The 15,174-nt window shown below is 29.7% G+C and overlaps 1 protein-coding gene across 2 annotated transcripts in view; it reads right to left on the reverse strand.

Annotated features, from left to right (window-relative positions):
• Window positions 1-693: 693 nt before the first annotated feature.
• Window positions 694-15,174, reverse strand: part of LOC129958519 (nischarin-like) — a 61,766-nt gene continuing 47,285 nt past the window's right edge. Inside the window, exons 9-13 of one of the 2 annotated variants that reach the window (XM_056071048.1) lie at window positions 14,259-14,446; window positions 9,928-10,047; window positions 8,002-8,077; window positions 5,312-5,445; window positions 694-2,492 (exon numbers count right to left, since the gene is read on the reverse strand). In XM_056071048.1, coding sequence (XP_055927023.1) covers window positions 1,329-2,492; window positions 5,312-5,445; window positions 8,002-8,077; window positions 9,928-10,047; window positions 14,259-14,446 — 1,682 coding nt within the window. In that variant the 3' untranslated portion in view covers window positions 694-1,328. The remainder of the gene's footprint in view (window positions 2,493-5,311; window positions 5,446-8,001; window positions 8,078-9,927; window positions 10,048-14,258; window positions 14,447-15,174) is intronic. The other variant, XM_056071049.1, reaches the window with a different exon arrangement.

The raw sequence follows: 15,174 nt of genomic DNA on the forward strand, positions 1-15,174 counted from the left end.
ACATTTGGTTTTATGAAAAGGCGAATTTGTTAGCAACATATTTTGAGACAACGGCGTAACACACGCTTTGAAAAAGAAAACTATTATTTTGAAAAACATTTTTTTATAAATATAGAATTTCTTTTTAATGCTCGCAAAAAACAATAGAATGTTGAAGCACGTTTATAGTTAGTCATCTGTCATTCCATACAGAAATTAGAATGTCATGTTAGATTCTACTTACCAGTCCAGAATTCAATTATTTACTTCTAATTAACCATTATTTGAATGCTCAACAAGTGAAAATACTGTCTTTGTAGCAGTGAATTACAAACAAAACTTCATTTTACTGGATCAATACTCAAATTTTCAACCACAGAAATATCTTTTCTGTAAACTTGAATATTTAGATTTTGGACAGACAAAATAGATATAAAAAAATTCGCTGCCATCTACAACAAAGGCATGCAAAAGACTGTGATCAAAGATCAAATTTCTCTGTTACTTGATCACAACATAATGAGTTTATAAAAGTATAGCCAAATTATTCAAAATGCCAAATATAATTTCTCATGAAAAGTAATCAAGAGATTAGGGAATCAAGTAATAGTAATCAAGAGATTATTAATCAATAGTAATCAAGAGATTAGGTTGTTTATCAGGTACTTTGTATGCTAACCAATAAATACTCAGAGCTACAATTAAATAAATCAATAACAGTTTAGAATAATTTTTTATTCATTGCAAATAAATACAAAAAGGTTTAAGGAATGGATATGATAATTATAATCAGTATCACTCACACAAATAATTTATCTTTTAGATTATTTACATTTTTTCGCAATCATATATGCACATGAAAACAAAACTTTAACATAGCTTATCTTTAACTTCGAGCAACAAGAAAAACATTCAAAAATTCAGTTCTTTTTTTTTTTTAAAGACCTCTCGCGCCTCCCCCTAAACTCGCTGCCACCTACAACAACGACATGCAAAAGACTGTGATCAAAGATCAAATTTCTTGTTATTTGATCACAACATAACAAGTTTATAAAATATAGTCAGATTATTCAAAATGCTAAATACAGTTTTTTATGAAAATTAATCAAGAGCAAAAGAGATGAGGTTGCTTATCAAGTACTGTATATGCCAACCAATAAAAAAACTCAGCGTTACAATTAAATGTAACAATAAAGTATATTTTTTTACTCATTGAAATAAATACAAAAAGACTTAAGAAATGAAATGATAATTATAATTAGTATCACTCACACAAATAATTTATTTTTTAAATATTTACATTTTTTCACAATCATATATGTACATAAAAACATAACTTTTAACATAGCTTATCTCTGACTTCGAGCACCAAGAAAAGCATCCAAAAATTCAGTTCTTTTTTTTAAAGAAAAAAAATTTAAATACAACAAAACATGGGATTCAAATTCTAAAATCAACCAGAAACCACACTTATTTAAGGTGCTTAAGTCCTCATTTTCTGGAAGCAAATTAGCAATTTCATTTTCTTGTTCAGAAATTGCAGTATTGTGTGGTTCACAATCAGATTCAAAATCTATATCTTTCAGATGAATTTGCTTAATATTTGTATGCACACTGACAGTAGCACAGACCTGGAATTGAGGTTTGATAGTGATATCCAATTCGACAACTTGGGGATAATGTAATCTTTCTTCCATTAGAACAATATGCGATGGGGTAACAAAAATATAATGCAAAATTCCTCTTTGAGATTTATGAAATGCTTTGGATACACGAACACGCTGACAAAAAATTATTTGTTTTTCAACAGAAATTTTACTAACAGGAAAATTAGAATCCACTTTTTCAATATCAAGCATACTATTAGCAAATGGATTTGATTTATAAGTAGATTCAATCTTATACAAATGACTAGATTCTTTGACAAGCATATTTGTAGTATTTTTTTTAAGAGTTAAAATAGTTATATTTTCAGATCTACCTTGAAATTTTACTTTAAGCTCGACATAAGCTTTGTAAGTTCCAATGCTAAGAGATAGTATATCATCAGGTTTAATAGATCTTTCATACACAAGCTCTGGATTTACTTTGGAAAGAGAATAAAATTCTTCATGCATTTCTTGAACCAGTTTATGCAACTTCAAAAATACTATCTCAGACTGTAAAAGTAGCAAACATATGGGCATTTCACACAAAGAACTGTCGTTATTTTGAAGTACAATAACCCAAAAAACTTTGGCTTCACTAATATTTTTAATCGAAATTTTTCTTTTACCATTTAATGTACTGCCACGAAGTATAGTGTCAAAAAGCTTCTGCTGGAAATCTTGATTATCTGAATCAAAGAACATTAAGCACTCAGGATATGACATTTCAAAACTAATGCTGAACTTTCGTATTGATTCAGCAGTCAAGTTACTTGAATTTTTATCCAAAGAGTAAATGGTCTGTAACTGCACATCATTAAAAGTAGGATCATTTGAATTGCTTACTACAGTAGACTGAGTACCAACCTAAACAAGAAAATGGAACACAAGAATATATAAATACAATAAAAATTAATAATAAGGCTCTTTATAACAAGCAATTTTTTTAAAATATTTTTAATAGAATTGAAGCACAATTACAACAAGACAGGGATGAGAGAATCGAAGATTGCCCATCCCCCCTAGTGTGGTGTGGAAGTTTGGAGAGCAGGGTGACAGCTCAGGTGTCGCTCTCGTCATCTGACCGCGGTTCAAAATTAAGAGGTCAGTCCCAAAGTAGCCCCACTGCTTCTTTAAAAACGGGACGTTATTATAACTAAACTACACTACCCCACCCCCCTGCATTTTGCAGATTTCTTTTTCTTATTTTTATTTACTTCCTTCGTTGTTTAAATTTCACATCGTCGTTTCTTAATTCGAAAAAACTGTATAATAATACCGGATAATACATTTTTTAATTTTAGGACAAAACTTTTTTCAAGACATGGAAATTCCTAATTTTAATAGCAAATATCGCCACTAATTTTACAGATAATTCCATGAAACTTTTTCCTTTGTATTTATTCTGGTATAACATATGTTCTTCCAACTGGATGATCTCCTCCTTGTTCTGAGTTATTTTTTAACTTTCCTATTTCGCCGTTAGAGGCACTGTAACCTGTTTCGATATATTCAGAATAGACATTTTACAGCAGGTACAAGTTACTTCACTGGCTATACGAGTCACCGTTTTGAATTTAAAGGGCTTAAATGACTTACCTATGTACTTAATTTTTTAAAAACATTGAAAATAAGATTTCAGTACAATATCATCGTCCAGATCGTAACAAATATGTACGTACATACAGCGTCATCTATAGTCAGAAATTCTATGGAATTGCTTATCAAACAAATGGGTATAGCTGTTTTTAAGATTTTTAAAAATATTAATAGCATTTTGAAGATTCACATTGTAATTGGAGTGACCTATTTCATTTTTATTAAATTTTACATTTTTAACAAGGTGTAATGGCGGTACTAGAACAATTTTGCAGAATTCTACACTTTAGACAACGTTCTTGAAATGATAATGTAAACATTGAAGGTTTTATAATTTATTACTAAAGAAGAAAGTTTTTTTTTTTTTAATTTAAAATTTTCAAAGAAATTTGAGGGTGCAGAGAACAGCAGAGCTACCATTTATGTCACACATTAACTTTGTGATTCATCTTCAATTTAAACATTTGGAGAAATAAAATAATTTACAAAATGGAAATGCCACTGATGGAAAAAATGAAAATACAACAATTTTTCAACAAATACTTTTTTAATGCAAATTAAATCACCAAAATCTCTACAATAAATGCTATCATAAGGAAAAAAAGACTGAATAAAATAGAGCCTATAAGAGTATTAATAATTACAATATATATATATATATATATTTACATATTAAGTAGCCTGGTTACTGTTTTCTGCATAAAAGAAACAAATAAGGTAAATGTAAGGTTCACATGAAATGTGACAAAACAAAATTTCAAACTTAAGTAAATTGCGAATTTTTTGAACAGTTCATTTATTCTGTTTGAAATGCCAGAAACATTTTTAAAGACAAAAATTAAGGAAAAATGTTCTCTAATAGATAAAAACATGATCTCAAATAAATACTCATTGCTTATTTATTATAAAAAGGTTATATATTATAATAATAAAATTTAAATGGAGAGAGTAATAATAACTTTGAAATTCTTGATAACTCTGATTCTTTAATAGAAGTGAACTAATTAAATATTGCTTCACTAAATCGTACTTCTGTTTGCAATACAATTTTTGCATTGCGGCACGAATATTTGAACAAGTTAAACTGTCATAAATAATTATGTGGCTTCAAAAGATGTGCCAGATTCTATTACTTTATACTGATTTGAGAGTATTTAATATTCCTATGATTTTTTTCCCATCAAAATCTTGAAAATCAAATAGTTTTAACACAAATATTTTATCTAACATTTGAAATCCAATACCTGTTGAAGCATATTTCTCTTCCAAAAAAATTTTTTAAACATTTTATAACGTTAAATATAACGTTAATTCCCATTACAAACTAGATATTCAAGAAATACATAAAATGAGTGAAATATGAAATAATGAAAATAATTCAATTTTTAAGAGAAATTTTTTGTCGTTTAAATAAATTAGACTTGCTTTAACTTATCAGAATTAATTGCTTGATTTTGGTTGAACAATTCGTCTCGCTTTTTAGAGCTTTGTGAATGCTATTTGGGACGGGTTCTTATTTTGAATTATATTCAAATAATGAGGACGACATTCTATCTTACAAATTTTTAATTCACACTTAACTAATATCGGGACATCTAATGCTCCACAGGAACAGCATATACTAGGCCAGAAGACACAAGGTTTCTTCAAAAAAGGGAGAATGAAGCCTGTCATTTTCCTTCATAAAGCTGAGAAAGAGCATAGCTCATTACTCTAAAGCTGAATCATTACTCATAGCTCATTACTCTAAACTGAATAGATCTTAAAATGTCCCTCTAAGTATGCCTAAGTTCATATTAGTAAATACATATTAATATATCTTTGAAATTCATTTTATAATTTGAATCAACAATTTGTATGTTATGATTTAGAATCATGTTACATAATTAAAAATGTAACAGTTGGTTGTATGAGATACAAATGGGCATTTTAAATTTAGAAAATAAAGGAAAAAACGAATTTAAAGCTTCAATGCAAAATAATGTCAAACTGAAACAATGTTTTACATTCAATAAATTGGAAGTAATAAAAATTTGGTTAGGAGCACTTGAGGAAGGCTTTAGTAGCATTGCAGAATAAAGAATTACCTTACAAGAAGAGAACTGCATTTCATTCAGCAGTCTTAACCAGTCTGTCCCACCAGCTCTCCTTAAAGTTTCAACTTGTTGACGAAACTTTGATACATCATGCAAATTACTAGTCGGTTTTTTAACTGCACATTCTGAAAAATATGTATAACTTAACAAATCCTGTTTCAACTTATTTCTTATGAAAGAAAATTTTGATTAAATTCAAAAATATATTTAAATAAAAATGATAAAAATAAATATAAATAAATAAAAATAAACATAAAATGATAATAGTGCTAATTTCAAATAGCATGATACAAAATTATAAAACGAACAGAAACATTTGGTTCAGCTAGTCTAAATTCTTGTTTATAAAAAGAGCCGAAATTCTTCCTTTATTCTACAGTTATAAAAAAAAATAAAAGCAGCGAAGTAATTTATATAAATTTTGGAACAGATAGTTATTAAAAATAATCATACCTAACATAATAACTTGAGAATTTCTGCAATTCATAAAGAGTAATAAAAATGAAATTATAAAACTAAAAATATAGAAATTGTTTGCATATACTAAACATGGAATTTTTTCTTTTAATTTGTCATTAGAAAATAATAATGCATAACAATTTAATCTCTCTTTAATACACAATTATACCACATGTAACACAACAAATAAAATGTAATAAACAAAATAAAAAAATTTTTGTTGATCAATTCTAAAAACCATCTTAATACACCCATATAAGATGCACTTCAGTTTCAATTAACTTTGTTCTGTTTAAGCAAATAGGTTCTAATATAAATATTCGATCAGTATGCTGTTTACTTCTTAAAAAAATCAAAGGAATAATTATTTAAAAAATTATTTATACATAATTATTCTTATAGTCACATATAATTATTCTTATAACTAAATATCCCTTCGAATTTCTATTTATACAAGAAGCAGCAAGAGATGTGATGAATTAAAGCTGAAAAAAGTGCTACAATAATGAAAATTAAAGATATGTATTAACTTTTAAAATGACAATCTGCAATATGCTTTTCAAGGCTGTAATATGCATATATCATATACCTATGATTTCATACATCTTTGACAAACAAAAAACACTTGCACAGAGAATTAAATTGTCAGCGAATTATGGGTGAAAACTGATTTATATTTATCAATGAATGAAATCTTCTACTTGCTTGCTTGTAAAATAAAGCAGTCTATCATTTCATGTGTTATGAGTAGTAAGCAGTGTATATTTATGAGTAGAAAGTATTGATGATAGGAATATTATATACTGATAAAGAAATGTAGGAAAAAGAGCAAAAGAATAAAAACCAGTTAATTTTCTTCTCCCTGAGTCGGTAAGATATTAATTTTAATACTAAAATTGAGACTTCTTTTAAATAACAAAAAATATAATTTATATCTTTTGCTCATACAACAATTTTTTTTTCCTTTTTGGTACTTTCAGCCTAATAGAAAATCAGGCTCAGATACAATTTAAACAAAATTGTCATTGCCCTTGATTATTTCTTTGCAGAAAATAATCACAATTCTTCCAAAAATTTTCACTATGAATATTTTGTCAGGAATGAAATAGCAATCGATTTTAACATGTAGATTGCAACTTTGCAAATGCTTTTAAAGTGCACAAAATGCTATTACCGACGTACAGAGAACATTACACATCTTACACATATACATACATCTTACACATATGAATATGGAAACAACCCCTTGACAGAATATGTCTAATATCTCCCTATGTACATTAATCAAAAGTTGCATTCCAAATATTTTTTTTTTCCGTGGGTAATCTACCCAAAATTGTGCTGCCATAGAGAAATTCGAAGTTTGAACAATTTTAAATATATAGACGAACGCCTACAAAAATTTTAGACACATCTCTTTTAGTATTCATAACTAAATTTGAAATGTATTTTTAATTTTCATAGAGGATGATCAATTCCAAAATAACTCTGGGTGGCTTCTTTTTTTTCCACAACTGTACTTAAATACTAACAATGATGTAAAATTGAAAATTTTGTGCCATACTGACATAGAATAATTTATTATTTTAGTACAACACATAGGATAATTTATTATTTGAATATAAAACAATTTTTTTGAACATTTATTATGTTTAGCACCTATCACAGGTTTTATTATCAAGAAGAAAAAATATTCTTAATGTAGAAAGTTGAGAAAAGTAGTATTGTTGGTACAAATATCAAAAAATTTATATCCATGCACAGATGGCCAAGTAAAGTGAGCATGTACCTCGACAAAACCCAGAGCAAATAGATAGGTCAAAAATGAAATGCATTTTTAAAAAATTTTAAATTGTACATTACTATGTGGTAGATAGGAGGGAAAATTAAAGGGGATTTATAGAAAAAAAAATGTCTTGCTACTGTTTTTAAAGCACCCAAATATTTTGAACTGACCACTTAAAAAATAAAAAATATTATAAAAATTTGAGACCTTCCACTAAACTAAATACAAAAACAATTTATTACGTATTTTAACCATGTATCTCATAACTTTAAAAAGAAATCAAGGAGATTATTTACTTGACAAAAGCTTTAGACTAATAGAAAAGAACACAGAATTTGAAACACTTAATGTACGAACCATCAGAAAGATTAAAAAAAGATAATAGCATTTCTAGCTGTAAAAAGTTATGTATCTTTAAAAAATTCTTAACATATACCTGTATTATTCTGTTCCTGCATCTTTGAGGGCACTTGAACGCTGCTGACTGATAAAGCAGATTTAGTATTGGTTCCCTGTAGATAAAAACCAAATTAACGTTAAAATTAATACTAAATAACTATTTCTAATAATTTACGATAGAAAACGGCAGCATACAAAATCCATACTCAGAAAATTAGATAATGTAATATTTATTACCAAAGTTTTGGATAAATAACTAACTTAATACTTCTAGTTCCTTTTTTTAATTTATTAAAAAGCATGATTGTAATGGTTTAAAATACTTTAATATTATTTATTAAATATTATACTATTCAAGCCTCTGGATCTACTCGGCACAATACTAAGGTTTATACAAAAACCGACTTTTTGAAAAACCGGTTTTCGAATTCCATATTTCCAAAAAAAAAACAAAAAAAAACACCGGTTTTAGCCGGTTTTCGAATTTTTGTCAAAAAAATAGAAGAAGGGAAAATAAATATCCACTGAACGGTGGCTAAGTCTTACTACTGAGCTTGGTTTTATAGTTTTCATGGTATCAAATAACAAATCTAAGATTTTTGTTCTTTTTTTCGTGGCCTCAAATAATGAAAATTCAGCTTTCAGTGTCTTTGTATTTGTAAGTTTTTCTTCAGGGTCTTGAAGAAGCTTATGAATTGATTTTTCCATGGCTTCTTTTAAAAAAGTATTACTCTGATGAGTAGTTTCTTCGATTTGCTCTTCATCAGAATCGGTTTCTACATAAGAATATGGAAATATTCTAGACAATATCTTTCCAGATAATTTAATAATTTCGGTTTTTGAAACTAAAGAAAGTACACTAGATTTCTTCGCTGAACTAGAAATGTTTTGTGGATTTTGAAAATATAGCAAAAGTGTTGAAGATCCTATTTTCTTCTTTTTTTAATTCGTTCTTCTAAAGCATCTAATAATTTCAAACTTATTTCAGTGTTGTAGCACCAGAACTGTAAGGTGTCACCGGGATGGGATGACAGATCTCTGACTTGAGCGAACGTTCTGGCAACCCCTGACACCGGAAACAGAGTATTTCCGGAGGAACCCATGTTTACTTAAAGAATGATGTAACTTTTATAGAAATAGTTAATTAAAATTTCTTTTAAATTATTACTTGACTAATACCTATAATGTTCAAATATTTTAGTTTTCATTTAACAAATTCAAATATACCTTCATTTGTTAATAAATTCGCATCTCGTCGCCTTAAGCCCTCAGCTGCTAGACAAATCGGTCCCAATCGATAAAATTCTTTTTTATTTTTTGAAGAATTGGAATATCCAGGTGTTCCAGAAATCCGGTTTTCTTACTTTAAAAACCGTTTTGAATGTGACAAATTTACTTAAAAAAAAAAAAAAAAAAAAAAAAAACCGGTTTTTTAAAACCGGGTTTGAAAAACCGCCAAAGCCTACCTAATACTGACTGACTACACTATTGTCTACCGGCTTTTTATAGTTTTCCTGATATGGCAAAGAAGGTTCTAGAAAGATCAGCATAAATCGCACCTTAATAGACCTATCGCCAAGATTCTAGTAGATTTTCAATTTTGTCGCCAAATAGTCGCCAAGGCCCGGCTATCACTGATTCTGCGTCCATTCCGATTTTATCCGAGCTATCTGTAAAACTGTTTACCTTGCCATAGAACTAAATATGAAGTAACTGCGGAGGGAAGCAACATTACAAGTTCGTAACAATATTGAACAGAAAATATATGCATGCAATCACTAAAATGAATCCATAAAATAAAAATACTGCTGCATGTACTCTTATTTCAATTACTATATACATGTAAGAAATCATTAAATTCAATTTTAATTTCTCAGATTCCTCATAAATCCACTTAAAATTTAAAAAAAAAAAGTCATTATTATTTTTTTTTAATTATTCAAATGAATAATTGGAATTTTACCTTTAGATGCCCATTATGTGTCACATTTGGCATGGGTTCATTTCGAGCATCTCTCAAAGCTTGCAAAATAGATACAGTGTCTATCTCTTTTTCCGATGTTTTCACACCATCAATAGTGATCTAAAATATTAAAATAAAAGATTAAAGCAGAATACTATAAGAATTCTAATTCCAATGCTATGAAAGAATTTAAAAGCATGGCTGAATGAAAAGAGCAATAGAATCCTGTGATACATTCAGAATGGCCTACAATAATGCACTAAAATTTAGTTTTAACTAAATTTCAGTTAATATTATATATATATATATATATATATATATATATATATATATATATATATATATATATATATATATATATATATATATATTCAGTTATATATATATATATATATATATATATATATATATATTCAGTTATATATATATATATATATATATATATATATATATTCAGTTAATATATATATATATATATAATGATATTTAAAACTCTAATTTCAATTTAATTAATTTCCAAGGTTTTATTTTAATTTAGCCCATAGTGATTCCATTCTTTTATTTCCTGATCCAATACCACTTTCCCTACTTAATTAATTCTAGAGAAGTTTTGTAAAAATACTTACATTTGCAATTTCACATGATCCGCGTGACGGGATAGAAAAATGTCCAGTAAGTACATTCTTTTTAAAAGATCCCTGTGTTTCCCTTACTTGTGATTGACATGTGTCGGAAATCCCTATCAGAGTCTTAATAATATATTAGCATTATAAAAAAAAATATTTTCCCTATCAATATCTCATGTTCTATAAGACGAGGGATAATTTATTTCTCGTTCTTCCCGACTTCTGCTTTTGTGTCGCGCAGAGAGCCTTCTTGTAAATAAATTATCCGATTCCGGGATACAATAAATGCGAACTTTAAAAATTTAGTCTCTTCACTGCTGTCGAAACTGCCTTCCGATTCAAAAATTTAATGCTTACATATATATGAAAAATCTTATGCAAAATTTGTTTAAGAAAAATGTGAATTTTAAATCCACGGAAAGTGAAGAGTATCCATAAAATTGTCATATGATAAGAGAGAAGCAAGGCCACACTGAAGTGGTCATTCTCTCTTAACAGAACTGTGCCCATAATTGCTACATTTTTGTTAAATTTTTATTCTGTCTGCGACTCCCTCGCCACCTAGATTTATGGGGAAAAAATCCTACCCATCTGCAACTTCTTTATTACAAAGATTTAGCAAATTTTATACATTTGTATGAAGGATTTTCTGATTGTGTTCTTGAAAAATAATATTTTAATTTGCTATAAAGATTAGAAATACCGTACGCAACAAATTAAATTCATAACTAAAGCAAATAAAATAAAAATCGTTAGTACTTTCTTAAATACTGAATGCAAAATAAAATGTCGATCTTATTGTTTATGACAGCTACCAAAATATAATTATTGTGTGAAATATAATAAAGAACACTTCTTCAATTATCATACAAATTTTTTATTGGTAATAGCTTGAAAAATTGCTAAAAATTGAATGGAGAATAAGCAGGCAAAAGTCCTTTTATTTGCCAAAAAAAAATAAAAAAAAAAAATGTAGCTCTAGTTGAATAGAAGCAATTGGATACATTTGAAATGACGATAAGAGTAAGAGGCAATAAATTACGTAATCTAAATGTCTGAATTTGATTTATTTTAAATATACAGAATAAAAATCGATAAGCTAATATAATCAATTTCTAATCAAGAATTCTGGTACATATATTATAAATTACAGTATACATACAATACTTATTATTAAAAGAATTAGATATATATACAATTCTATGACGGAATTTTAAACAATATTTTGATGAGTTGTAATCGGCATAATGTCATTTTAGAATTATACGGTTTATTTTAAGAATTTTTTTAACCACACTGAAAATAAAATTAAAAATTGATAAAATCTGGAGCAAACTGAAAAAAAAAAAAAAAAGGCTCGATAAACAATTTTGTTTTGTTTCAATTAACACCAAATGACATTATGCATGAATATGTTAACACTAATGTTAAAGATATTGTCTAAATTTATTTATTTATCCGTTTATGAACGATATTCTATAATATTACTTTATAATCTTTATTTCTAAAACGACAATTAAAATTATTTCATTTTTTGTGACCTGAGATTTTATGCTTTATTATACACTGGTGTGCAAAACTTAAGCAACAGGTGCTGTTTTTGCCATAACTCCATGAGAAATCATCTGAGAGACATGAAATTCAGAAATGAGAGACAGCATTTTGTACTTAAACGACGGAGAACGTATAGTTGCGCAAAAATGAATACAATGCATATAGTATGGAATAAACAAAAACAAAAAGGCTTTATTGAACTCATAGTATCGCTACACATGATTGTCTGTCCAAAAGGATGAACAACAAGCAGATGTTCCTTAGAATGGAATATTCCCTCTCCTTACCGCAGTGGTTGCTTCACACCATATCTCCATACTCAGCACCAGATTGTTCACCAGTTCTTGAGGTAAGAGTGCCCATTCCTCAATCAGCATTTGTTTCAGTTGTTGGCTGCTCCCCGGAAGATTTAATCGTGCCGCAAGGCGTCTCCCAAAAGCATCCCACACAAGTTCTATGGAATTTAAATCAGGAGAGAATGCTGGCCAATCCATTCGAGTGATATCTTCACTTTCCAGTAGATGTTGAACATCAGCAGTCAGGTGTTGCCGTGTATTGTCCTCCATAAAATCGAAATCTGGTCCTGTAGCCCCTCGAAACAGATGTACATGAGGAAGGATCACCTCCTTACAATAATGATCTTAAGTTACAGAACCTCTGTCGAAAACGTGGAGCTCAATCCGCCCTCTTCAGCATAATGCCTCTTTTCGTGGGGGATGAAACCTTATCCTGACCTCTTTCTAAATCAACTGACGTTGAGAATCACTTGTGGTACTGAAACGACTCTCATCCGTAAAGAGGACACGACTCCATTGATGAGATATCAAATTTTTGTGCTCCTTACACCAATCTAAACGGTGCCACCCACGGCCAACTTTCAAATGGAAGCAGCCTTCAGGGCGGTGGGCGAATAGGCTACATTTGTGAAGGCGTCTGGCCACAGTAAACCACGACACTTGTCTCCCGTTGCTGTACACAGTTGCTGCGCACTGGCGCTTGCAGACTGATATCGGGCTCTTTTCGCGCATAGAACGATATATCGGTCATCCAGTGAAGTTGTTTTCCTAGGGCGCCCACCGCCACCAACCTTTCTAACAGCTGTATCTATGATTTGAAAGGCTTTCCAAGCGCGCGAAACGACACTTTTGTTGATTCCGAACTATTCAGCTACACTGGTCAAACTTCGCCCCCCCCTCCAGCTTTCCGATCATTCTTCCAATGTGAAGTTATCCAGGTGATTTCTTCTAGCCATATTTTATGAAAGAAATCACTTGCACTTGTAGTGAATGTCTTTAATTGCGCCTCCGTTCTTCCTTTCCTTGAAGTCTTGAGATGCTCGCGCCGGCTGTACGCGTTTTGCGTACACTCAAGTCGCCTATGATGTTTTGTTCCTGACATTTGCATACGCATCACCTTTCTACTAAATTGCGTGTTCATTGTGCTGATTGCAATAACCCCTTTTCTAGAATTTCATGGCTACCTGTTTAAAATTTACATTGTTGCTTAAATTTTGCACACCAGTGTATTTACAGTCTCGTTTTGAAGTAATACCAAAGTTAATTTGCGATGAACCTTACACTTTTTGATCGTGATCGAGATGTCAAGGATCTTAAACAGCACCTCACTCATGAAACAACGAATTTAACATGCACCAGATTCGCTTACGCAGTGGTTCTTCGGTGAAATCACGTTTCGAATCTGGAATCTCTGGGCATCATAGCCAAAATTTTATCACCAGGCCATCGCAGTTTTCGGTCAATGTAACAAATAATAAACTAAACTGTGAATATTCTTAATTTCCAATTGCTTATACAGGGGGTTTGTCACAAAACAATGATGATAGAAATTTGTGAGTGGCAGCTCATCCGAAACGAATTGAAAGCATAGTGGATAGCGATTAATTTTGGGTGGCGATCCATCGTACAATGCGGTGCATCGCTCGTCGGCAAATATTCACTGTCACAGTAACGAGAAATCGAATTTTTAAAACTAATATAAAAGTAAACCCAGATTTTTTCAATAAATCAAAAATTGAAACAATCATTGAATATTTGAAAATTAAATCAGCATTCAATTTTAGTTACAAAAAATATCATTAATGAGTTTTGCACAAAAAAGTTTTATGTACAATAATTTTTAAAAAAATCATACTTCTGGAGCAAGAGATCCCAACTTTAACAATAGTTGAGGCCTGTAATCAACGGTAAATGTCACAGGGTTATTTTGAAGATTCAGATTTCCAAGACATGGCAATTTACTTAGATTAGAAATTTCTGCCATTGAGGTGATCAAATTATTTTCTAAAAAGAGCTCTGATACAGAAAATAATTTCGATAAGCCTGCAATAAGGAAACAATAACAAAAATTAATAAATCGCCTCAGCATGATCAGAGATCAATAGATCTAATAAAAAGAAAAAAATTATGTTAAAATATGCAGCAAAAAAAAAAAAAAAAAAAAAACGTCAACCTTATTTTCTATGTAAAAATAGTGCAACAGCACGATTGTTGCTAATGATTGTAATAGCCATGCAGTATTATAACAATGGTTCGTACAGAAATTAAATAAAAAATACAGTCAAACCTCGCATAACGAGCTAACCAATTTGTAAAAAAAGATTCCCTTAATAAGTGACGTTTTGCATAACAAATGATGAGGACACAGACCAAGAAACAACCAAGATTCTACGTGAAGTCAAGCGTAGAATCTTGCTTGTTTTACTTGGTCCGTGTTTAACGCTTGTTTGTTCATATATATATATATTTTCAAATTAGAACTGGAACTGTAAAATTTATAATTAACTGAATCGTCAAAAAATGCGCAACACTCTGCTAAGCGGCACAATATCCCAACGTAATATGAAAAAGAAGTATGTTATTGATGGTTACTTATGGCGTCATGGACAAGCGACGAAGTCAGCGATTTAAGCCGAGTTTGTGCAATAGCTTCTGAAGTTAAAGACCCCTGAGCACCCGAGGGCAGAAGTCTGACTATTAGCTCATACGAAGATGACATTCACACACTAGAGTATTTTTTTAGGAATGGAACGCAATATTCTCTTTTACAT

Source organism: Argiope bruennichi, chromosome X1 (assembly GCF_947563725.1).
Source record: "Argiope bruennichi chromosome X1, qqArgBrue1.1, whole genome shotgun sequence".
Lineage (NCBI taxonomy): Eukaryota > Metazoa > Arthropoda > Arachnida > Araneae > Araneidae > Argiope > Argiope bruennichi.